Here is a 20,319-nt window from a genome sequence, read left to right as displayed (position 1 = left end):
AGGTACTCTGATCATATTTTGAAAGCGGAGTGTTGTGGCAGATCATGGCACTCAACCCAGCGACGCTAATTTTGGCAGTCTGAGATTTCTCTTCAAGAACCTTTGCAGAAAAAGTTAACCAAAGCTGTGTTGTACTCAGTTTACCGTATATAGTGCCTTCAGAGACAAAGGAAAAGTTGAAACCAATCAAGGCCAATCAAGTTGAAAATTATCCTATTCTGGTACACGGGAAATTTGTAGCCACATCTCTACGGAAAAGAGAAAAACAAAATCCCCCTTTTAAACGGCCGCTTTGTTATTTGCGCAACTTTAATTTTCCCACATTAGTTGCACATCTTTAGATAATGTTCCCATCTATTTTAAATACATCTAAAGCATCTGCTTCTCTTTTGAGCACAATTCCCTGCTCTTGATCTTTTACAGCCACAGTTTCCACATAAAATTCTCTCACACGCTTTTAATACACAACATTAAAACATTACTGTTAAATTAACATTTATGGTTGAAAACTCTTATTTGAGTGGTTTTTTTTTTTTGTCACACACAAATAGGCTACCACAATTTGATATCCAGAATAAAATGAGATTATCACTTTCTTTAACTTTAGGAGTTTACATACATATCTTTTGAATTTAGTACAATTTTCTGTAACTTTTTCCCCCCAAAGTTATTGGGGTATTCTTCAATCAGGCCTGATCCAAGTTTAATTTTTACAAGATTGACCTCAGGTCTTTGTGACGGCCTCTTGAAATGTTAAGTTTGTTGTTCTAAATTCACAGTCTTTGGCGGTATGCTTTGGGTAATTATCCATTTGCTACCAAGCGTTGCTTAGCTGGGTTTATGTTCTTGGACTCGCAAGCTTTCAATTTCCCCTTAAAATGTCACAATCGTCAAATGTAATCAAACAATTCAATTTCAGCTTCATTAAGCCACACGTTGCATCCAAAAATAAACACCTTTGCTCTGCTGTGCATTTGCAAAATATATACTGTATTTGGATTTTATGTGGCTTTTGGAGTAATTATTTTTTTTGTGTGTGACTTCCATCAGCACAAGACTCCTTTCCTTGCATCACTCTCTTCACATCTTCACAAGGTATTTTCTTATTATTTTGGGATTGATATGAACATTTTGCACCAAAACACATCCAGAATCTGTCTTCCCCCTAAACTGTATAAATATGGTCTTATGGTCTTTGCACTTGAAACAGATTGTTTGAAAAGACATTGACATTGCAACATTTGAGTTGTGGATCAAAATACAACCACAGTTAGGACCCCATTAACCTTGAATTTTATAAGTTAGCCTATCAGACGCCTACAAAGCCATGACATCGTCATCTTGACTTCCTTGAACTGTTTACGTCCTTGTGAATCTTCTGGACAGAAAGTTACAAAACTTCTAAAAAGTTCTCCCTCTCATTATTCTAGTACTTAGCACGCAGAAATAAGTTTGTTGATTTGAATTTACCTAAAACGTGAAAGATTTAGTGAGAAATACGGTTTTTGTTTTTCTAAACCATGCCAATATCTTATCTTAACTGTGCAATGAGGGATAGCATTTTCCCAATAGCCTTTTCATAGGTCCTTAACTTCCACCTTAGTTTGTGCAACATATTTCCTCCTCCCTCCCAAGGAGAGCTAAAGCTGTACGATGAACCTAAGAGGTTCTTCTTGGCCACACGTAGACGCAGCTCAGCTTCAACCCACCTCCACTCTCCCCGCCGCCTCCATATTTCTTTCCTCTTCTCCTCCCCTTGTCTCTCAGTCCCACATCACTGAGCTGTACACAGCCAATTAACGTTAGCACATGCATGATTTAGCTTCACCCCTCTCTCTGCGGCTTCAAGCAGAACATGTACATTCAACTTCTCCACACACAGATGACCCCCTCACACACACCCTCTACCTTCCATTCCCAGTGCCGCGGTATCGACCGCTTCGATCTTGGTAGTAAATTAAGGTGCTGCTCAGGTCCAAGTCAGGCTAATCAGGAGGGGAGTCACTCTCTTTGTGTCTTTCCAGACTACAGGCCTCCACTCAAGCTGGAGGATTTCCTCTGAATTATTTAAAGCTTCTTCCCCCCTAATTCATTTTTCAATGGCTCCAAAATCCCCACAGTCAGAAGAAACTCCTTCCACCAAGCCCTTCTCCCCCAAACGAAATGAGCAGAGTTTTGAGAGTTCATTGAAAAGTTTTGGCTTTTTAGCTTTTTCTTCTCTCTCGCTATAAAAGTTGTAGGTCAGCTCTTGCATTAATCCTGTGAAGGGTGGAAGTTTGAACATTTGAGCGTTTATTAAAAAATAATGTAAAGGCAAGCTTCAGTGATCAACCTTAATTACACACTCTCCCCCCCTTACGCCCCCCATCTGAGCCCAAGTCTTTCGATTCAGCACAAACAAGGACTTGACAAATTGTTGTTATCAAACTGGCGCTGCAGAAAAAAAAGAAAAAAAGAAGAAGAAGTCTGCCTCGTAACCACAACAGCAGGAGCAGCAGGGGCAGCAGCGCCAGGCGTGAAACATATCTAAAGCTTCCTGTGATTGTGTCCAGGAGAGAAAAGGCAGAGAAGAGAACTCTAATAAAGCATAACAGATGCATGAAAGGCCTTGGATATGAAGGTGTGTACCTACATATACTTATTATTCATTACTCCCTGTGCCACATTATTACTCGGTAAAATCAATATTGGAGGAGAAGCAGAACACAGAGAAAACCGCATTAGGCATTCACCACAGCTGGTTATGGAGTCACAAACTGCTTTAAAGTGCACAGGGATTGTGTGTGTGTGTGTGTGTGTGTGTGTGTGTGCGTGCGTGCGTGTGGGTATTCCTATGTAACATGTAGGCAGAAATTTCTTCGGGGTCGCTGTCCATTTTTTTCCCCCAAAGTCAAAATTCCATATTTATTTGCATCAAATTTCCAGCGTTCCCACTTTTGATTAAGCAAATTTTAATGAATAAATCAAAAGATTTGGTATGGATTCGTTTCAGAAATTTCAAATGTAGTCCAGATTTGGATGGATGGTTGCAAAATAGTTTTCTACTCAGAAAAAGTTCAAAATTTCGAATGCAATGCAATATAAATAACCTTTACTGTCCCCCAGTACTTCAGTATGTATATTATATTTGAACATACTCCATTCTTTTTTCCCCTCCTTATCAACAAGACTAAAGTGGAAAAAGTCTCCATATAAAGCTCTTGTTTAATTAAGGCCATCTTAAATATCACAGATGCGATTCTTCCATTTGTTTCAGACAGAGTACTGATGGTTCCAAGAATTTCTAAAAGTAGAATATTAAGCAGATAGTTTAATATTTGTAGTTATCAGGTTGGTCTCCTGTCAAACCAACTCAGTTTTCTTTGTGAGGCAGACTAGGTTCAAAGTTTTCTTTTTGACAAAGTTTTTAGTTAGAGCGGCTTATGAAAATCCTCCAACTTTCTGTAGCTATGATGATGATATGGGCTAAGGACACTGGAGAACATACTGGCCAATTGTCTTCACTCTGCCACTTTCTACTACTTTCCAATTGTGCATTACCTACAATAATTAATGTTTCATTATCTCTCTGGTTTTGCTCTTTATAGAAATTAATTGTGACCCAAAGTAATAAATTAGAACATCAAATATGAGTTTGAATTTAAATCTGGCTGAATGATTGCACTGATCTAATTATACATAGTAAATTGGATATGTCTTAAAAAAAGAAAATGTCTTGAAATTACGCCAGTTTTTAATTGTCAGTGAACTGAATTGCATGTAATTGAATTTATTTCTCCAAACTGAGCCCTGTTTGTACCACATTTAAGATCATTTGCCAAAATGTACTCCTTTTTCTTTTTCAATTACACAATGAACCAAATTCAAAAGGACCTTTAAAGGTCTGAACATGCTTACTTTCCCAGGGTCGTCTTTGGAGCGAGGCACTTTGAGAAAACACTTGTTCAATGACAAGTTGTGTCGGATAGAATTCTGCAAGAAAAAAGAGAGAAAAGAAATAAATGACAAGTTAAGTGGTAAATAAACATCAAATTAGTCCTTTTTAGTGCAGATAACTTTGTGATTTTAGAGTTTTGGTGAATCTACCAGGAGAAGAGCACATAGTAACTTTGACTTGATCAAGAGTCTTAATTTGCCCTATTTTTTATGCTGTCATATTTCTTGCTTATTTTGTACAGCTTAACAAGAAAGATTAGAAATCAAGAATTTTTTTTGCAAACCCGCTTGTTTTCGCAACTTAGGACCTTCAAAAATGTCCAAGACAGGAGCCTGCGGGGCGTAAGATCCCGATCATGATCGTTTCCATCATTATTTCCCACCTTAAACCATCTTGGCTGCACTCGAAGTGGAGCAAGATTGACTGCCATTATTCAATCAGGGAGTTTTGCTAACCCAATTTGAGCATTTTCATTATCAAATTTATTACCGCAGAGTCCAAACAAACAGCTATTTGAAAACCCCTATGTCATTTATAATTTGATTGCTTTCGGCAGTCGACAAAAACAAGCAACAATAATAAAGTCAAAAATAGTTGGACAGTTTAAACAATTGTCTGGAGTCAGTATAAAAGTTATGAAAACCTAACGAGACTGCAAAGAAGAAGAAAAAAATCATTATTTGCTTTATTAGAAAGGTAAGTGGATGAAAGAAAACCCAACAGTTTAAAGGCAGCATTACAGTGTACAGATACATGCTAATGAGCATCAGAGAGCAGCGTGCTAAAGCATGATTTACTGCTGTATTTCAAGACAATGTGGGTATTAAACACTTCTGATGGAGCTGAGTCAGAGAGCACTGCAAGGTCAAATGAGTCTTCATATGCTGCACATCTAGTTGCAATGAAAAAGGCATAGCTTATGATTATGCAATGTAATACCAGGCCACGAAAAGCACACACACAGATAAAGCTCTTACAAACACAAGTAACACATGACCAAATAAAAGAAATTAATCAGCTTATAAATTTGAGAAACTCCATATTTGCTTTTAACACGACACGGCTGGTATAGAGATTTTAGTCGCGTGTTTTTGCTTGATGCAAAATGACAAGTCACACAAAGGTGAAATCCAACCAATTACTGCAGCAAAACGCAAACAGCTGGACTGTCGCAAACTGAATTAGATTCGTCTCCCGGACACATCTGAAACGTACACTTGAAAAGGGGAAGCTAAAACGCAAACTGCCACAGATAATTGGCAAGCAAATACAATACCGGAGCCATGATTTGCAGTAATTGTGAGGCTGGAAGCTTATATGATTTTCCAGTCTCGGGCGATACCTGGGTTTGAATGCGTTCTTTGAATATGCGAGGAGCTGTGGTAAAACTATAGCTTCGATCTCACTGGAATTACTGCAGCTTCTGCTTATTAAGTGTGTGGGGGTGTGGGGATGCGCGTGCGTGTGTGTGTGTGTGTGTCTGTACGCGTGTGTGTGCAGTGATGAGAGAGAACTGATACTTCTGTGGGTGAGAACTCATGATATGTGAATTTTTACGCGTGCGCGTGAGAGGAATGAGAGGAGAAAGGGAAAGGCAGAAGACCAAAGAGGGGGGCCAACAACAGTATACACTAACCTGACATGAACCTGTTCTCCCTTCAGGCTTCTGTTCTCCACTCATCTGCTGCTGCTAATTAATACCACTGGGGAGGAGGGGAGAAGATAGACAGATCGGAGGAGCGTTTTCTGGGTTTTTTTTTCCTTCTCCTTCTCCCTTGTTCTTACTGCTCCACTCAAGCTTTGTCTCTCCAGCAAAACCCATCTTCTCCCTCAGTCCGCAGCATATAGTAGCAGCCCTGTCTGCCTCTGCTTTGCCCCAATCCTCCCGGAGAAATGCTTCACCAGTTTTTGCTTTACTTGACAGGTCGCTGGCCGTCCATCAAGGAAAAGCGTGGCAATCAGGTGACTGAAAAAGGCAAACAGGAATTCTCTCCGCTCTTCCAGCAGCCGCTGCAAACCCCCCGCCCCCCATCTACCAAAATATATATATATATTTCACAGACGGTGCCGCTTGATTAATCACAGAAAGCGCCTTCATTTCAGCAGCAAGCTTGACTTTGCTAACTTCTACCAACTTCTTTTGTTGTTGTTGTTGTTTGTTTGTTTGTTTATTTATGCGCTATTCTTATAACCCAAGCAGTTTACGCACACCTGTGCACGTCTTGCAGCGTCTGCACAATCTTGTGTATTTCAGACTTTGCACACACTGGCATTTTCTTGCATGTTTGTCCTTGATCTTCGATGGTGCTTAAAAAAAATAGATAAATAAATAAAAATAAAAAAATCACTCGAGCCAACAATAAAAATCTCTTAGCGGCTTAAATTCAGTCCGCATAACACCACTAAAGGTTTTGGGGGGGAAATTGTTCCCACTGTGTGGAATCAAAAGTTGGGCCCCTGATGGTTCAACAGAGTTCAAAGTCATGATTTTTAGAGCAGTTTCCTGGATTCAGCAAAGAGAGCAGCCATTTGAAAATCAGGCCCCAGTTTACACCTGACGGAGTCTCTGGATAAAATGCTGAGCACCCCGTGGGCTCATCGATGTGTGTGACATCACGCAACCCTACTTCAAACACAGCAAAAAGGTAACAGCTTCGTCTGGATGCATTAAAATGGTCAAATTGCAATAGGAACAGCTTCACCCACTGAGTATTTCTTTGCTCGTGTCCTTTGTAATGCAAGTTTGCCCTCCCGAAGACAAACAAACTTTAATATTGTGAAGAACACTTAACACAGGAGCTGGAACGCATTTTAAATATCCAACATAAAACACAACAACCAAAAAAATATAAATAAGACGGAACCACTTGCAACCAAAACCACAAATGTAATTCAATGTTTCAGAATGTAAAAAAAAAACATATTAATCATCAGAATAAAGCTCATTTAATTTATTTTGAGATTAATTGACTAATTGCTTACTGGGACAGGCTTAATTGCTGTAGTAGTTGGATTTTTTGTTCAGAATCCAGGGTTTCCCCCAGTGTATTATACGCCTGGCGGGTCACCAGGCTTTACTTGTGTCCCCACCAGGCTAAACATTGCTTATTTAAGTCTGTTTAAAATGTTTGCATTTTTTAAGACTTTATAGTTGGTGTTCATGTATTAATCTTCCAATAATACATGAATATCAAGTGATATTTTAAAATAAAAACAAAAAACAAACAACTCAAAAACATGACAGGCTGCTGGCTGAATGACTGCCCTAGGACACAACCACCAGTCTTAGCAGGTTTTCTGTGGGAAACCTTGGAATATTTAAAATTTACTTCAATATAAATATTTTCTCTTCATTTATAATAACACACCCACTTTTCATTTTTCCTGCTGTTAGCTGCAAGAAACAAAACCATTCTTTATGACAGACAGTTGCGAGGACATTAGGTGCTACGCTTGCATATGTGTGTGCGTGAGCGGGCGTGTGTGTACACACGTGCGTGAATGCATCTAATTATAAAAACATACATAAGACGAGTCTCCTTCTACCTGGAAAGCATCAATCCGAGCCAGCTTACTCGCACTGACTGCAAATGTTCAGTTTGTGTGTCTAAATATAAACTGCATGAGTGAATGTCTTTTTGTTCCCCTCATATTACAGAAACTATAATCTTTCAGTGAATGGGGATAGTCACCATCAATAAATGTACTGATTAGCAATGCTGTGAAGTAAGATAATGAAATCCACCGCTGCATCCTCCTTCCACCCACTCCTTGCCCGGCTTGATTAATGAGCTTTCTGGGCCTCGCTGGGGCAACGCCATCACTGCCCAGCAGCTGATGGACCACACAAGCATTTGGCATTGTGTGTGAGCATGTCTGAGTGTCTTTAAAACACACACAGGAAGGATAATGCATAAGAACGGTCTGTCATAAACTAAACTACATTCACACTTTCTCTTTTAATGTTTCCATGACATTAAGCCGAACCATAGAGACATTTTTGTTGGAATGTTATCTGTAGGCGACGAAAGCTAAAGGAAAATCGCATTTTCTTTCAAGTGCTTAAGATTCTTATTCATTTCATTGAAATAAAACTGGTAGTGTTTTTTTACGAAGAAATTAAATTACATTGAGAATTAAATGTAATAGCAGCAGACAAACATAACTTCTGGGTTTTTATATCCTCCCCACAGAAATAATCATTTGATAAAATATTCATATATTCATCATCAATAATCTACAGTATTTAGTTCTTAAAACATATTAAACTGACATTAACTACTAATATTACAACGTCTATAAAATCTACAGAGACTCTAAATGATTAAATCAGCCTACACCTCAACCACAGCGTCAGGATGTCTCTACTATAGCTTTAGGTAGATAGAAGAAATCTTTACCAAGGTGTCTTTGTGAAACAGCTCAAGCTGAGTGACACTGGAAGGAGAGCACCTGTGATCATACAGTTTCAAATTATCAGTCATATTTAGACCAGGACTTTAACAGAGCCATCCTAACACATGGATATCTTTTATCTAAACCACTCTATAGCAGCTCTGGTTGTTTGTCTAGGGCTGTTGTCCTGCTGAAAGACTGATCTCTGCTCCAGGCTCTAGTCCTTTACAGAATCTAACACACAGATCCAGTCCTCAAGGGCCATTGTCCTGCAATTTTTAGATGTGCCACAGGTACAAAACACTGGAATGAAATGGCTTAATCACCTCCTCCTTGTGTAGATCAGTTCTCCCGAGCCTTGCTAATGACCTAATTAATCTATTCAGGTGTGGTGCAGCAGAGGCACATCTAAAATTTGCAGGACAGCGGCCCTGGAGGACTGGAGTTTGAGACCCCTGAACAACTTTCCTTCCAGGATTGTCCTGCATCTATCTCTGCCCACCTTCCCATCAACTCTGACCTGCTTCCACTTCCCTGATAAATAAAAAAGCATCCAGTCAGCATATATTGTTGCCACCTTCATGTTTTGCAATGGATTTGACCATTTCAAAATAATATAAAGTTAGTTTTATGCCAGACATTGCTTTTAACTTACTGGTAAAAAAAAAAAAAAAAGAAAAAAAGTTACTCATCTGACAAGAGCATGTTCTTTCACATTGTCCACATGTCACTTTTATGCCAACTGGAAAACTTTTTTTATTTCTAAAAAGAAAAAAAAAAGGCTTTCTTGCTAGTCTTCTGTAAGGGTAAAACTGTGGAGACTAGAAGTTGTCCTCTTAAAACGCAGCAACTCTTTCACCACCACTCTTCTCAGAATATTTGACAAACAAATTTTAGCAAGCATTAATTTTCCTCTACATCACTTTGATGGGTCAGATTTAGAGCTGCAGGTTGCAGCTCTAAAGCCACTTGTGGCTCTTTGGTCTCTCCACTGTGACTCTTACAAAACCAAAACAGAAATCTGCATATAATATCTTCAACAGGCATTTAAAAGTAACAGCTTCAAACTATGCCACTACTCTCTCTGCATTTCCATATTTATAGGAAAGGCTCATCATTCTAATTTTTGTTTTCCTTTTTAATAATTTTTTCCTTTTTAAGAATTTATTGCAAAAGAATCTTCTTTTACAAAAAAAAATTCTTTTGAAGCAGAATCTAATATTTATATATACATTAGATTAAATTTGGTAGCTTTCACAATAAAACATTTGATGTAATAAATCCTTTTATGTGGCTCTAGGAGAGTTTTATTATGTAGCAACACGGTCAAATGTGTCTCTTTGAATGGAAAACGTTGCCGACCGCCTGGGCTAGATTTTTGTTGGTCTGCAGCAGGAAACTTTTACATGTGTCCCTGGTCCAAACCCATCTGAATCAAACATTCTGGATCACCGCCTCGGAATGCACCGAACATCTCCAGAGTCCCGCTAATGATCTCATTATTTGACTCCGTTAAGTTGAAGCACAGATGAAGCTAAATGTTGCAGGACCCCAGCACTTGAGGCTAGGATTTGAAACCCTCCTGGTCCACAGCGTAAAATCTCAATAAAATAAAGTTAACGGTAAAAATACGATGACCCATAAAAAGGTCTAAGGGCTATGAATACTCGAGACAGAGTGGAACAATTAGCTTTTTTATGAGTAAACATAAAATCTATTTTGACTTTTAAAACCGAGTGTGTCAACTGGTATTAAGCACGCGCTGAAAATGCTCAGTTGTCTCATTCCCACAGGAAAATATCTAATAAATGTTTGGTCCTTAAACGCTGGTGCACATATTGCATCATTAAATAATGAGTTTTGTTTGACTAAAATCGTGTATACGCAGACAAAAACGCACCTGCGCGTGTTCATTTTATAATCTCCTGTTTTCATCTGCTGTTTTAGAGGTGGAAGATTTAGAGTTCTGTTGCAGGAAAATAAGGTCAAATTTCCATTTTTAAACATTTATTACTTATGTCAGGCTCTGTGAGTGTACATATAATTTGCACATTTATTACGCTGAGGCTTAATATGGACGGCAACATCTTGAACTTGAAGAGGTTAGTTATATAAAGCTGCCTTGATAACCATGAATGACTCCTTGACAAAATGCAATGTATACGATGTGATACGTGTGTAAAATATGTTGTAGTAGGTACAGTATGTTAAGGACAAATCAGAGAGCAGTTTTCCCACTGTAGGCATATGAAACAAGGTCTCGTGTTGTTTGTGGCGGCACACCAAGGAAACAAGGAGAAGACTGTCGTTATGCAAGTTTGGATGATTTGAGTCATGATGTCCGAGTTCAACACAAAGCAACAACATGAGAGAATGATTCCTCTGAAGTTATTTCAAACAGGTTGACGGTAATAAATCAGAAGCTCAAAATAAAAAAACGTGTAATATTATCCAAAACAATCACTCCTGAACTGGAATGAAGGTTCCCCTCAGAACTCCCTGGGCATGGTCTGGGACAATTTAAGCACAGTCAGATTATTGTGTGAACGCAATGCCTCCCGGAAATCACTCGCAGACCTGACGTGGCTCCTCTCTAAGAAACAAAGCTGTTATAAAATCTGACATTACTGTCAGGTAATTTAAAACAACTAAACAACTATCGGATAAAACAACCCAAAGTTAAAGTACGATAATAAGATCTGTATTGCAATTATTGTTTCACTCAGTTGTAGTGTAAAATATTCCCAAAATGGACATCAGTCAAATGCTCACTTTTATACAACGCTATGTGCATAATAAAGATGCAAAGTTGAGCTGACAGTAAGCCATCATGTACTGCTGTTTATGGGTAAAAATTTCCAGTCTTCATGTTGCCACTGAGCTTTGTTAAGTCCCACAAATTAATTAATTTGCTGCACCCGCATTGAGTGTGTCAAGATTGAAGGGCACATTATTAGGTAGTTCTGAAGGTGAACTAACTTGTTTTTTTTGTTGTTGTTTTTTTAACCTTAAGTGCCTGCACACAAAAAAAAGCGACCCAGTTGAACCCCCACTGTGTTCAACCTTGAATAACACAGCGCAGCTGATTGAATGTATTTTGAGCACAGAACAATAGCAGTAGTTCCTAATGTTGAACACTAATGTTAACAGCCCAGGGTTGCGACTATGTGTTCATTCGTATGCAAAACGGGGCAAATGAGATCTGATCATTGGCAATGTTTTTAAAGCCAATCTGAATGGTTGTACTTAAGGCATGTCTACTTACATGTGAGTGACTAAAATCGGGGGAAAAAAGTGGTTGATGTTTATAAAGTGAAAAAACTAAGAAGGTAAAAAATGAACAATGCAAATGAGTAAAACATGTATATTTGAGTCTTACACATGCCCAGATAAGATGATATGGGACAAAAATCCTACAGAATTTGATATATACACAGTACAGACCAAACATTTGGACACACCTTCTAATTGAATTCAATTATATATATATATATATATATATATAATTCCATTTTTTTCACCCATTGGTGGTGATTCTAATTTCCTCTTAGCTCTGTGCCTAGGACTGCACATTTCTGGACTGAGATGTCTGATGTTGTTCCTGGGATCTGTTGTAGCCACTGTTCCAGTTTGGGGGTGACTGCCCCGAGGGTCCCGATGACCACAGGCACCACTGTGGTCTTCACCTTCCAGGCCCTCTCCAGTTCCTCCCTTAGGCCCTGGTATTTCTCTAGTTTTTCATGCTCCTTTTTCCTGATGTTGCAGTCACTTGGTATTGCCACATCCACCACAACGGCTTTCCTCTGTTGTTTATCCACCACGACTATGTCTGGTTGGTTCGCCCTCACCATTTTGTCTGTCTGGTTATCTCCGTGCAGACAGTTCCCCCAGGCCTTATAGACAGATAACAGGCCCACAGCATAACAGATTGTTCACCATGCTTACACCATACACTTAGCATGAAAGTGCCTTATTACTGATTTTCACTTTTGTGTACCTCATAGCCACCTGGACTGTTGTAGGAAAGCTTAATCATTGTCTCATTAGCAGATGGTTTCAGCAAAAGTCTCTGTAGAGTTTAGTAAACTCCATATGTTTATGTTTGCAAAGCTACAACAGGAAATACTTTTTTCTGGTTTCACTCTACACAAAGAGAAACAGTTGGCATGTATCTAGCATTTAATGATTGCTTAGAAAAATGATGACTCCGACAAGCAACCCGCCGCTGCAGTTCTGTTAGTGAGTTTTATAGATGTTTTTTCTTTGTGTGACTATGTTAATTCGTTTGCAATGTAATACAAATAAATTAATTTCAAGAAATTTTAATTGTCTTTACCAGGTGTGAAAAACAACTGTCTTTCTCCTTAATTTAATTTCAATCATCTAACAACAAATTTAGAAGCAGAAGTGGGGGAAAAAAAGAAAATCCAATTAATATTATATTTGCAGCTAAACTTTCAAACTGCTTGACAGCCATGCAGATTATTTTACAGAAAAATAAAATGTTATTCGTGTTTTTTTTTTTCTTCTTTCTTTTCTCAGTATCTTGCAGATCTGTGACATTTACATTCATCTGATCTCCGGTCCCAGGATGGACATTGATCTTTAGGTTGAATCATCCATCAACAGATTTGCTGTTTAGGGAAGGGATGTCTTCTTCCGTTTGAGGACGAAGAATGATTAAAGCGACCAAAACTTTACAAGATGACATTTAAAGGATGTGAGGGATCAAACATGTGGGTCCACTGTGGCGTTAAGCAATGGATTGTGAGATTTAGAGGCTGGGATGAAAAACAGTTTCAGTGTACCTTGGTAAGCTGTAATAAACAGCCTGAAAGTTTGTTGGGTTTTTTTTTTTTAACAAGGTAAAATATGAGCCTTTTGTGCCTGTGTGCATTGTGTAGAGCCCTGAGAAATGTCTACTGATGTGTATGTTTGCAGGGAGACCGGAGTCAAAGGCCAAAAGGTTTGCTGGCAGGAGTGTTAACCTATGTCCACAGGCACACACACCCAGCAGTATTCAGGAGGGCCCAGTGCCCTACAGGCGTGTGTTGTGGTGTTAAAAAAAAAAAAGGTAACCAATGTGCATCTGCAAACAGAAAAGAAACTAAAAAGAAAGATAGAATTGGCAGGAGAAGAGAAAAAGAATACTTTACTACCTTTCAGCTGAGCCATGCAGAGCATAAAGAAAGAGTAAGATGTGGTACAGTTTGAAGGCAGAGGAAGAGAAGCCGAGGAAAAGGGAGGGTGCGCTAAAAAGAAACAGGGAGCAGGAGTCGGCTGGAGGAGGCAGTTCAGGGTATGTGCGCATACGGACAGGTGTCTTAGATGTGAGAGCCTCCGGAGTTCTGAGCGTCATTGAAATGCCGCCTTATTATATCCTGATGCTGACAGAGTGACAGACGCTCGGTGAGCATGCAGGGCTGAATACAAGACGGTATTTTAAACCCCATCTTATACATATTCATTTCATTTGATAGGCCCTTCCCCCACACTCTACTTTTCCTCACACACGTTGGCTATGGGAAAAGGTGAATTTTTTAACGATGTGTGTGCCTGAAGATGTGCATCTGTAGGCTGGATTTGTGCGTTTTGTTTGTGTGCCTGAGCGAGTTAGCAGACACGGTGTTGGTCAAAAGTTTATATACGCGCCACGTCGGCATGATGTCACATAACCAAGAAAGTAATCACAACTAGCCTAGAATTTTGATTTTGGCACTAAGTGATCATAAAAAACAACATTATCATCCACATGTGGTGTCAAATGTTTTCAAAAGTCAGGAAAAGTGGGAAGAGGACGAGAGGTGAGGCAGCAGGATAACCCCTGGTGGGGGATTGAATTAATGGATGGTGTGTGGAAACGCTTTGGATTCTAAAACAAAGATTTGTAAAATTTGCAACTTGGTGGTGCCTGCACCAATCAGCAGTGCAACACATCTGAGCAGCTACATTAAATTTAAACTTGTGACTCATTAAGTTACTGGAATTCAACATATTTAGACAAAAAATAGGTCAAAAACTCTAATTTTGTTTCTTGTGAATGAGTGCACTTGATTTGTATTTATTTATTTTTTTGTGGTCCCACCTTAAAGGGAGTTGCATAAAAAGGTGCCCCACGCTTTTCAGATCTTTACTTGTGATACTGTTGAAAACTAAATAGAATTTTGTACAATTATGAGCTACATTTTGCTTGTGTGATCCATAAAATCTGAGAGCAGAGTGATAAACTATTGTTCTAACCCAATTAAACCCAGTATATAACTGAACACGGAACCATTAACACAGTCTGCCTTGTTTGTTAATGAAAGCTTTTACTTTATGAGTCACTTGAATGTTTTTTTTTTTCTTATGATGCATGTAGAGTGAAAAAATATAAAGGTAAAAGAGACTTACTAAATAGAAAACATGAATAATAAATACAATATGGGATTCAGAGGGAGCAGTGCTTATGAATAAAGGTATTTTTTGCCAATTTGGGACTGGCTCTAGAAGGAAATTGGCTTTCACATCACATTTCGTCAAGCCACAAACTTTTATTGTGAAATAAATACAATGAATACAATGGCTAAAATAAGAACAGACCCTCAAAAGCATAAAAATAAGACATTCAAAGGCAGAGAAATATAGTTAATGAAATGCAGTGCGTTAGTTGCAATTGCATGTGTATTGTTTACAGTGGTTAGACAACAAATTTAGATCTTGAGAGCAAAAACCTCGGCTATTGTCCATACAATAACAAATGACAAAATCAGATAAACCTGGTAAGTGTATCCTGAACATCCTTCCTGCGTCAAATTAGCAGGATTTCTAATTTTGCAACTAATATAGAAAGACAAATGCTCGCAGTTGTAATTCTACTGACGTGTTTCAGACATAACGCAGATCGAACTAGGTCACGCTGGCACACTTCCTGTTGCTGTGTTGCTGTTGTGTCAGCCATCGGACTGCGGTGAAGTGACAGTCTCTGTCAGCGGCTTTCCGGGAGAGAAGGTGTGCGAGCAGGAGAAGCAGGACGCGCAGGAAGGAATGCTCGGGCTGCACTCCATGTGAATCCAAATAAAATCCAGCGACAGTCTTTTGTTTTTTAGTTTATTCGAGATCTGATGGACTGCCGTTTGCGCTAGATGGTTTCCAGTTATGTAGACAGAAAGTCACGGTTGACAATTTCTCCAATTACTCCAGTGCGACTTATGTCGTTTTTCTCTTCACCACACATTTTTCGACTGATGTGACTTATAACTCCGGAGTGGCTTATAGTCAAAGCTGTGCTGATTTCATACTTGTCTTTTTGGCAAAAAAAGTAAAAAATAAAAAATAAAAAAATGCAATTTTCTACACAACGTCAATTTATACCCAACTTGGGGAGATTTTGTCCAACTGGTGAGGGAGTAAAGTGACCCAGAGCTGACTTAAGAGATTTCAGCAAGGCTGAATGTTTATTTTCTAACGCTTTCGATTTCTGTGATGGAACATGTTGAATCCTGAAATGTTTACAGCCCTGATTTCATACTTGTCTTTTTGGCAAAAAAGTAAAAAAAAATAAAAAAATGCAATTTTCTACACAACGTCAATTTATACCCAACTTGGGGAGATTTTGTCCAACTGGTGAGGGAGTAAAGTGACCCAGAGCTGACTTAAGAGATATCAGCAAGGCTGAATGTTTATTTTCTAACGCTTTGGATTTCTGTGATGGAACATGTTGAATCCTGAAATGTTTACAGCCTTTTAGAGAATTCAGAGTTAAGCTCTGAGTCTGAATGTCAACTCTGGTGCACACACAAGACACAGATTTTTATAGTAAAAACAAAAAAACCAAACTGTGACATCTGTTTTAAATGATTAAAACCATGTTTCAGAGTCATTTCTATGACTTCCGCTCCTTTGGTCCAAACATTAATAATAACTGACAAAAAAGAAGCAGCAAAAGTACATTTAGGCCCCAAAAGTAAATCGGAATTAGCTATAAGCATTAGATGTAGGTAAGAGCTTTATAGAAACCAGAGATCAAAAACTGGCCCGCAATGCTCTGTCTGATCTGTGCATCTCTACTAAAAACCAATAAGAAATGCCCATAAAACACGTTGGAAAGACTGTCAAAATAGAATGGAATGAATGACGACCCACTGGGCTGTAAGACAGTCTGCTCAGACCCAGTCAAGTACAGAGTAAATGTGATGTTAAGACGCCTGATTAACGTCTCACTCCCACCTCTCGTGTCCTCCTGTGATTAAAATGTCAATAAAGCCGATAAGAGATCAGCTTGTCGTCATCAATTTAAAAGCAGCTCAACCAGCACAAGAGTTTCTGTTTGCATGTCTCATTTTTCAAATATCTTTTTTGGGTATAGAACCTCAGTTGTTTGAGGACAACAAAAGAATAAATAAAAAATATCCAAATGTAAAACAATAAAAAAATACCTAAAATAAACCCCAAGACCATTTTGTTCTTCTATAAGGAGCACCATAAATGTTTTACAGCACAGATCTTCATTCAGTTGAGTGGGCTTGTTTTGCTGAACCAGATAAACATCTTCTCTCCGCTGAAACGTTCTGAGACGTTCCGATGTTAGTTGGGGTCTGACAGTCAGGCAGGATGTAAAGCCTATAACAAGCAAAACAAGCTCATTCTGTGGCATAATTGTTGCATTCCACAGTGCTAGGGAAACCAGCCTTAAGCCTGTTATTAGCCATATGGAGAGTGCTGTGGGCCTGGCTGGTTGGAGAGCAGAACACAGCGCTGGGCGCATGCCAAACGCTCGAGGAGATAGCGAGAGAAATTCCACGCTTTTAATTAAGAATTTAATACCGACACTGGTTCTAGTGATTAGTACATAATTAAAAGCTCCTACCGTGGATTCTCACACGAGCATAATTAATAGCTGCATCGATATACGCTGCGTTTTTATGTATATAGTATACATACAGTTAAGTTCAAAATTGCTCATAGCCCTGACAGATTCAAAGTCATTTTTTATTGCGTCTGATCAGAAAAGGTTCTCATAATTTCTGAGAAGCTTTTTATATGTCTTCACTGCTATCTTAGTTGTAAATCTCTGAGGCTGAAAAGCCTCTTAGTCATCAGCCTAATCTTTACCTCCAACCACAGATTCTGTATTGGATTTAATTCAGACCCCTCAAAAACGTGGATATTTTTGCCAACCGCTTTTTCACAAATTTAGCCGTCTGTTTTTCTGAAATTGTCATTTGTGCAGACCGAGATTGAGAATTTTGATTTTGTCTTCTTGTTTACTTTGATGAAGATGCCTGTCAGCTTGCTCCCACCATCAAGCTGACTGTCTAGATGATGTTCTTTGGGTTGAATGTTTCTCCTTTTTATGTCAAACGAATGTTACATCATTGTGGCCAAACTTTTCTCTTGTCTTCTTTGCTCAGATGAGATTTTGCAAAGCAACCTTTCGCTGAGAAGTAACTTCTTCCTTGGATCATATTTGAAACACATCTATATCCTTTTCAATCATGTTGGTCAAAGCAGAAGATTCCTTTAAATTTAAGTCTGCCAGGGGAATGAATAACTTTGGGCTTAAACGTTTAAGTATGTGTGAGCAGAAAGACACCGACAATTTCTCCAAGACTGAAAGTCCGCATAAAGAGCAGTTAAATTAAATGCAAAGCCCCATTCGTTTATGTAAAATGTCAATGTGGTGATTCCAGTGGCTTTTCTGAATACTGACTTAAAAAAGAAAAACTGGAATAGTTTCACATTCCTCCTTCAGTTTCTAATAAATATGATCCTTTTTTTTATTTTTTTTTTTTATTTTTAAAACACACAAAGTCCGTCAAGCTGAATTAAAAAATAATTAACTAAATGGGAGTTTATTGTAGTTTATAATTTTGATGTCTGGAAAAACTGCTTTTTTTTTTTTAAGGACATATCTTGAAGCCAACACAAATCCACTAGAAACTAGTCAATCGCCATGGTAACCTGCCCTACTGGATACTGCTAATCGTCAAAGACGTTTTGACATAATCAGAAACAAAAAAATAGCATTACATTTAATTTTACATTTGGATGAAAGAGATTCCTATGACGTCAGGAAACTCGGGTTCCAACAACTTGAACAGACGAATCCAAAGTGCAAATTTCATTATGAACAGAAACTCTTGCCTCCTGTTTTCCATCAAAAGTTAATTGCTCCTTTTTACATCTAAATTGTTACCGACTTGCTTGCCTCAATACCGGTTTTGCAATAATTAGGTTGTGGTTTTTTTTGTTATTGTTACTATAAATGAACATGTCAAGATGTAAATGTAAACGTCACCACACCTACAGTCAGTTCAAAATAAGTAAAACAGGGACAGGAGCTTAATGAGGATCCCAGCTTGTCTCGTCAAAGAGCACATGGAGGAGAATAGTGAAGAAAATCTCCAAAAATCATCAAACACACATATTGCTGGATGTGTCTGTCCTACTGAAAAACTCCATCTAGGAAAATCTGAAATCAAATTGGGAAAAAATAGATTCCACACAAAAAACAGGGCTGCCATACTTATTAATGGCAAAGAAAATGCAATTGATCTCACATTTTGACAGGGATAACAACAGATAAGTTGCAGTCACCTTTAAAAGAACACGAGGCATGAGTTTTTTGAAGAATTATACTTTGTTTCTTTGTTTTTTTTTAAAGACAGTAACTTCTCATGCTATGGATAGTTTTCCAATTGTTAAACAACTCGGTTTTAGTGTTCGAGCACAACCATGAGACACAATGGAGACAATGGACACCCACGCAAGGAATGAAAACATCTGAGCTTTGCAATACTTCCCCAGTCGATCACATCATCGGTCTAGACAGTTGCTTAACGATGGAGGCAGTGCAGGCAGCAGTAGAAGAAGCAGAGGCACATCCACTGAAGGAACAGCATAGAGTAGTCTGAGATAAACCAGTGACTGCTTCAAACGGAGAGCTCCCTCTGCTTATTATACAGCAGACCACATGCATGTCATTTGAGGTTTACTCACAGGACAATGTTAGGCTTGCGTTCTTGTATTATCATATTTAAACGGTAACATCTGGTGAGCTGTGCGTGTTTGTCACTGAACCTCAGAGGTGTGACAGAGAAGGGTTCTCTATATGTTTTTCAATGTCTGTGGCCTTTGTAATCATCAAAGGCAATTTTGCTGCTGAGAGAAAGTTAGCAGGTTTATCAGTGGCTTTTCATCTATTGTCAAGCAAACCACTGACTGAGGAATGTTTCTGAACGCTGGAGTTCAAAACAACATCATATTTGAAAAACTGTTTATTTATACACGTACGGCAGAAAGAACAGGAAGCGTACTGAATTTGCCAACCTTCCCAACTTCTGACTCCTGTGTATTGATATATTTTTAAATGTAAAATTGATTTTACTTTGTGCAGATGTTAATCAGCTAATCAAAGCTTTGAGAACATTAGCCTTAAAAGTCCCAATCCATGCACAGGGCAGCATTCACGCTGATCATAACGTCCAAACGGTTTCTGTCTCTGGCAGAACTGTTGAGCTGCACAAGCAGGACCTCTCACAGCACTCCAGCTCTGCTCATGTAAGACTAACTGTAAAATTTGAAAGGGTGCTCAGGGGGTCAAGACACAAAAGCCAAGTTCACAAGCCACTAAATTTCAACTGTGCTCAGCCAGAGCATCCAACTGTGTGTCCGTGAAGACACAGACCGATCCTTGACCCAAATTAAGGCTCTTACTGATAATGACTGCAGCTCCAATAACCATAGGTAAACATTAAAAGATGAAGGGAAATTTTAAGTCTGAGAAAAATGTGTATTGATGGTTTCCATTGTTACTGAAATGGTAAGAGGATCTCACAAGAACTTTTTCCTTCAGAGGAACGATGGATCTTCAGGTTGTACAGGGAAGTGAAATGGAGATGCTACAGTGGGCAGCCCTTTATGACTGAAGGCCCTCAGCTGTGCAGCCATTACTGAGTTATTCGTCAGAAGGGGTGACAAAGTTCATCTTACAAAGGAGTTCCTCC

At 38.7% G+C, this 20,319-nt stretch overlaps 1 protein-coding gene across 4 annotated transcripts in view; it reads right to left on the bottom strand.

Moving 5' to 3' along the window:
- The window catches only part of LOC122836100 (forkhead box protein J3-like), a 73,585-nt gene that overhangs the window by 30,227 nt on the left and 23,039 nt on the right, over positions 1-20,319 (bottom strand). For 3 of the 4 annotated variants that reach the window (XM_044125796.1, XM_044125786.1, XM_044125802.1), the window contains one exon: positions 3,898-3,972. In XM_044125796.1, the coding sequence (XP_043981731.1) occupies positions 3,898-3,972 (75 nt within the window). Of the gene's footprint in view, positions 1-3,897; positions 3,973-5,573; positions 5,894-20,319 lie in introns of those variants that run through there. The other variant, XM_044125810.1, reaches the window with a different exon arrangement.

Source organism: Gambusia affinis, linkage group LG01 (assembly GCF_019740435.1).
Source record: "Gambusia affinis linkage group LG01, SWU_Gaff_1.0, whole genome shotgun sequence".
Classification (NCBI taxonomy): domain Eukaryota; kingdom Metazoa; phylum Chordata; class Actinopteri; order Cyprinodontiformes; family Poeciliidae; genus Gambusia; species Gambusia affinis.
Note: the sequence above shows the minus strand (reverse complement) of the source record. Positions and strands in the feature narration are given on the sequence as shown.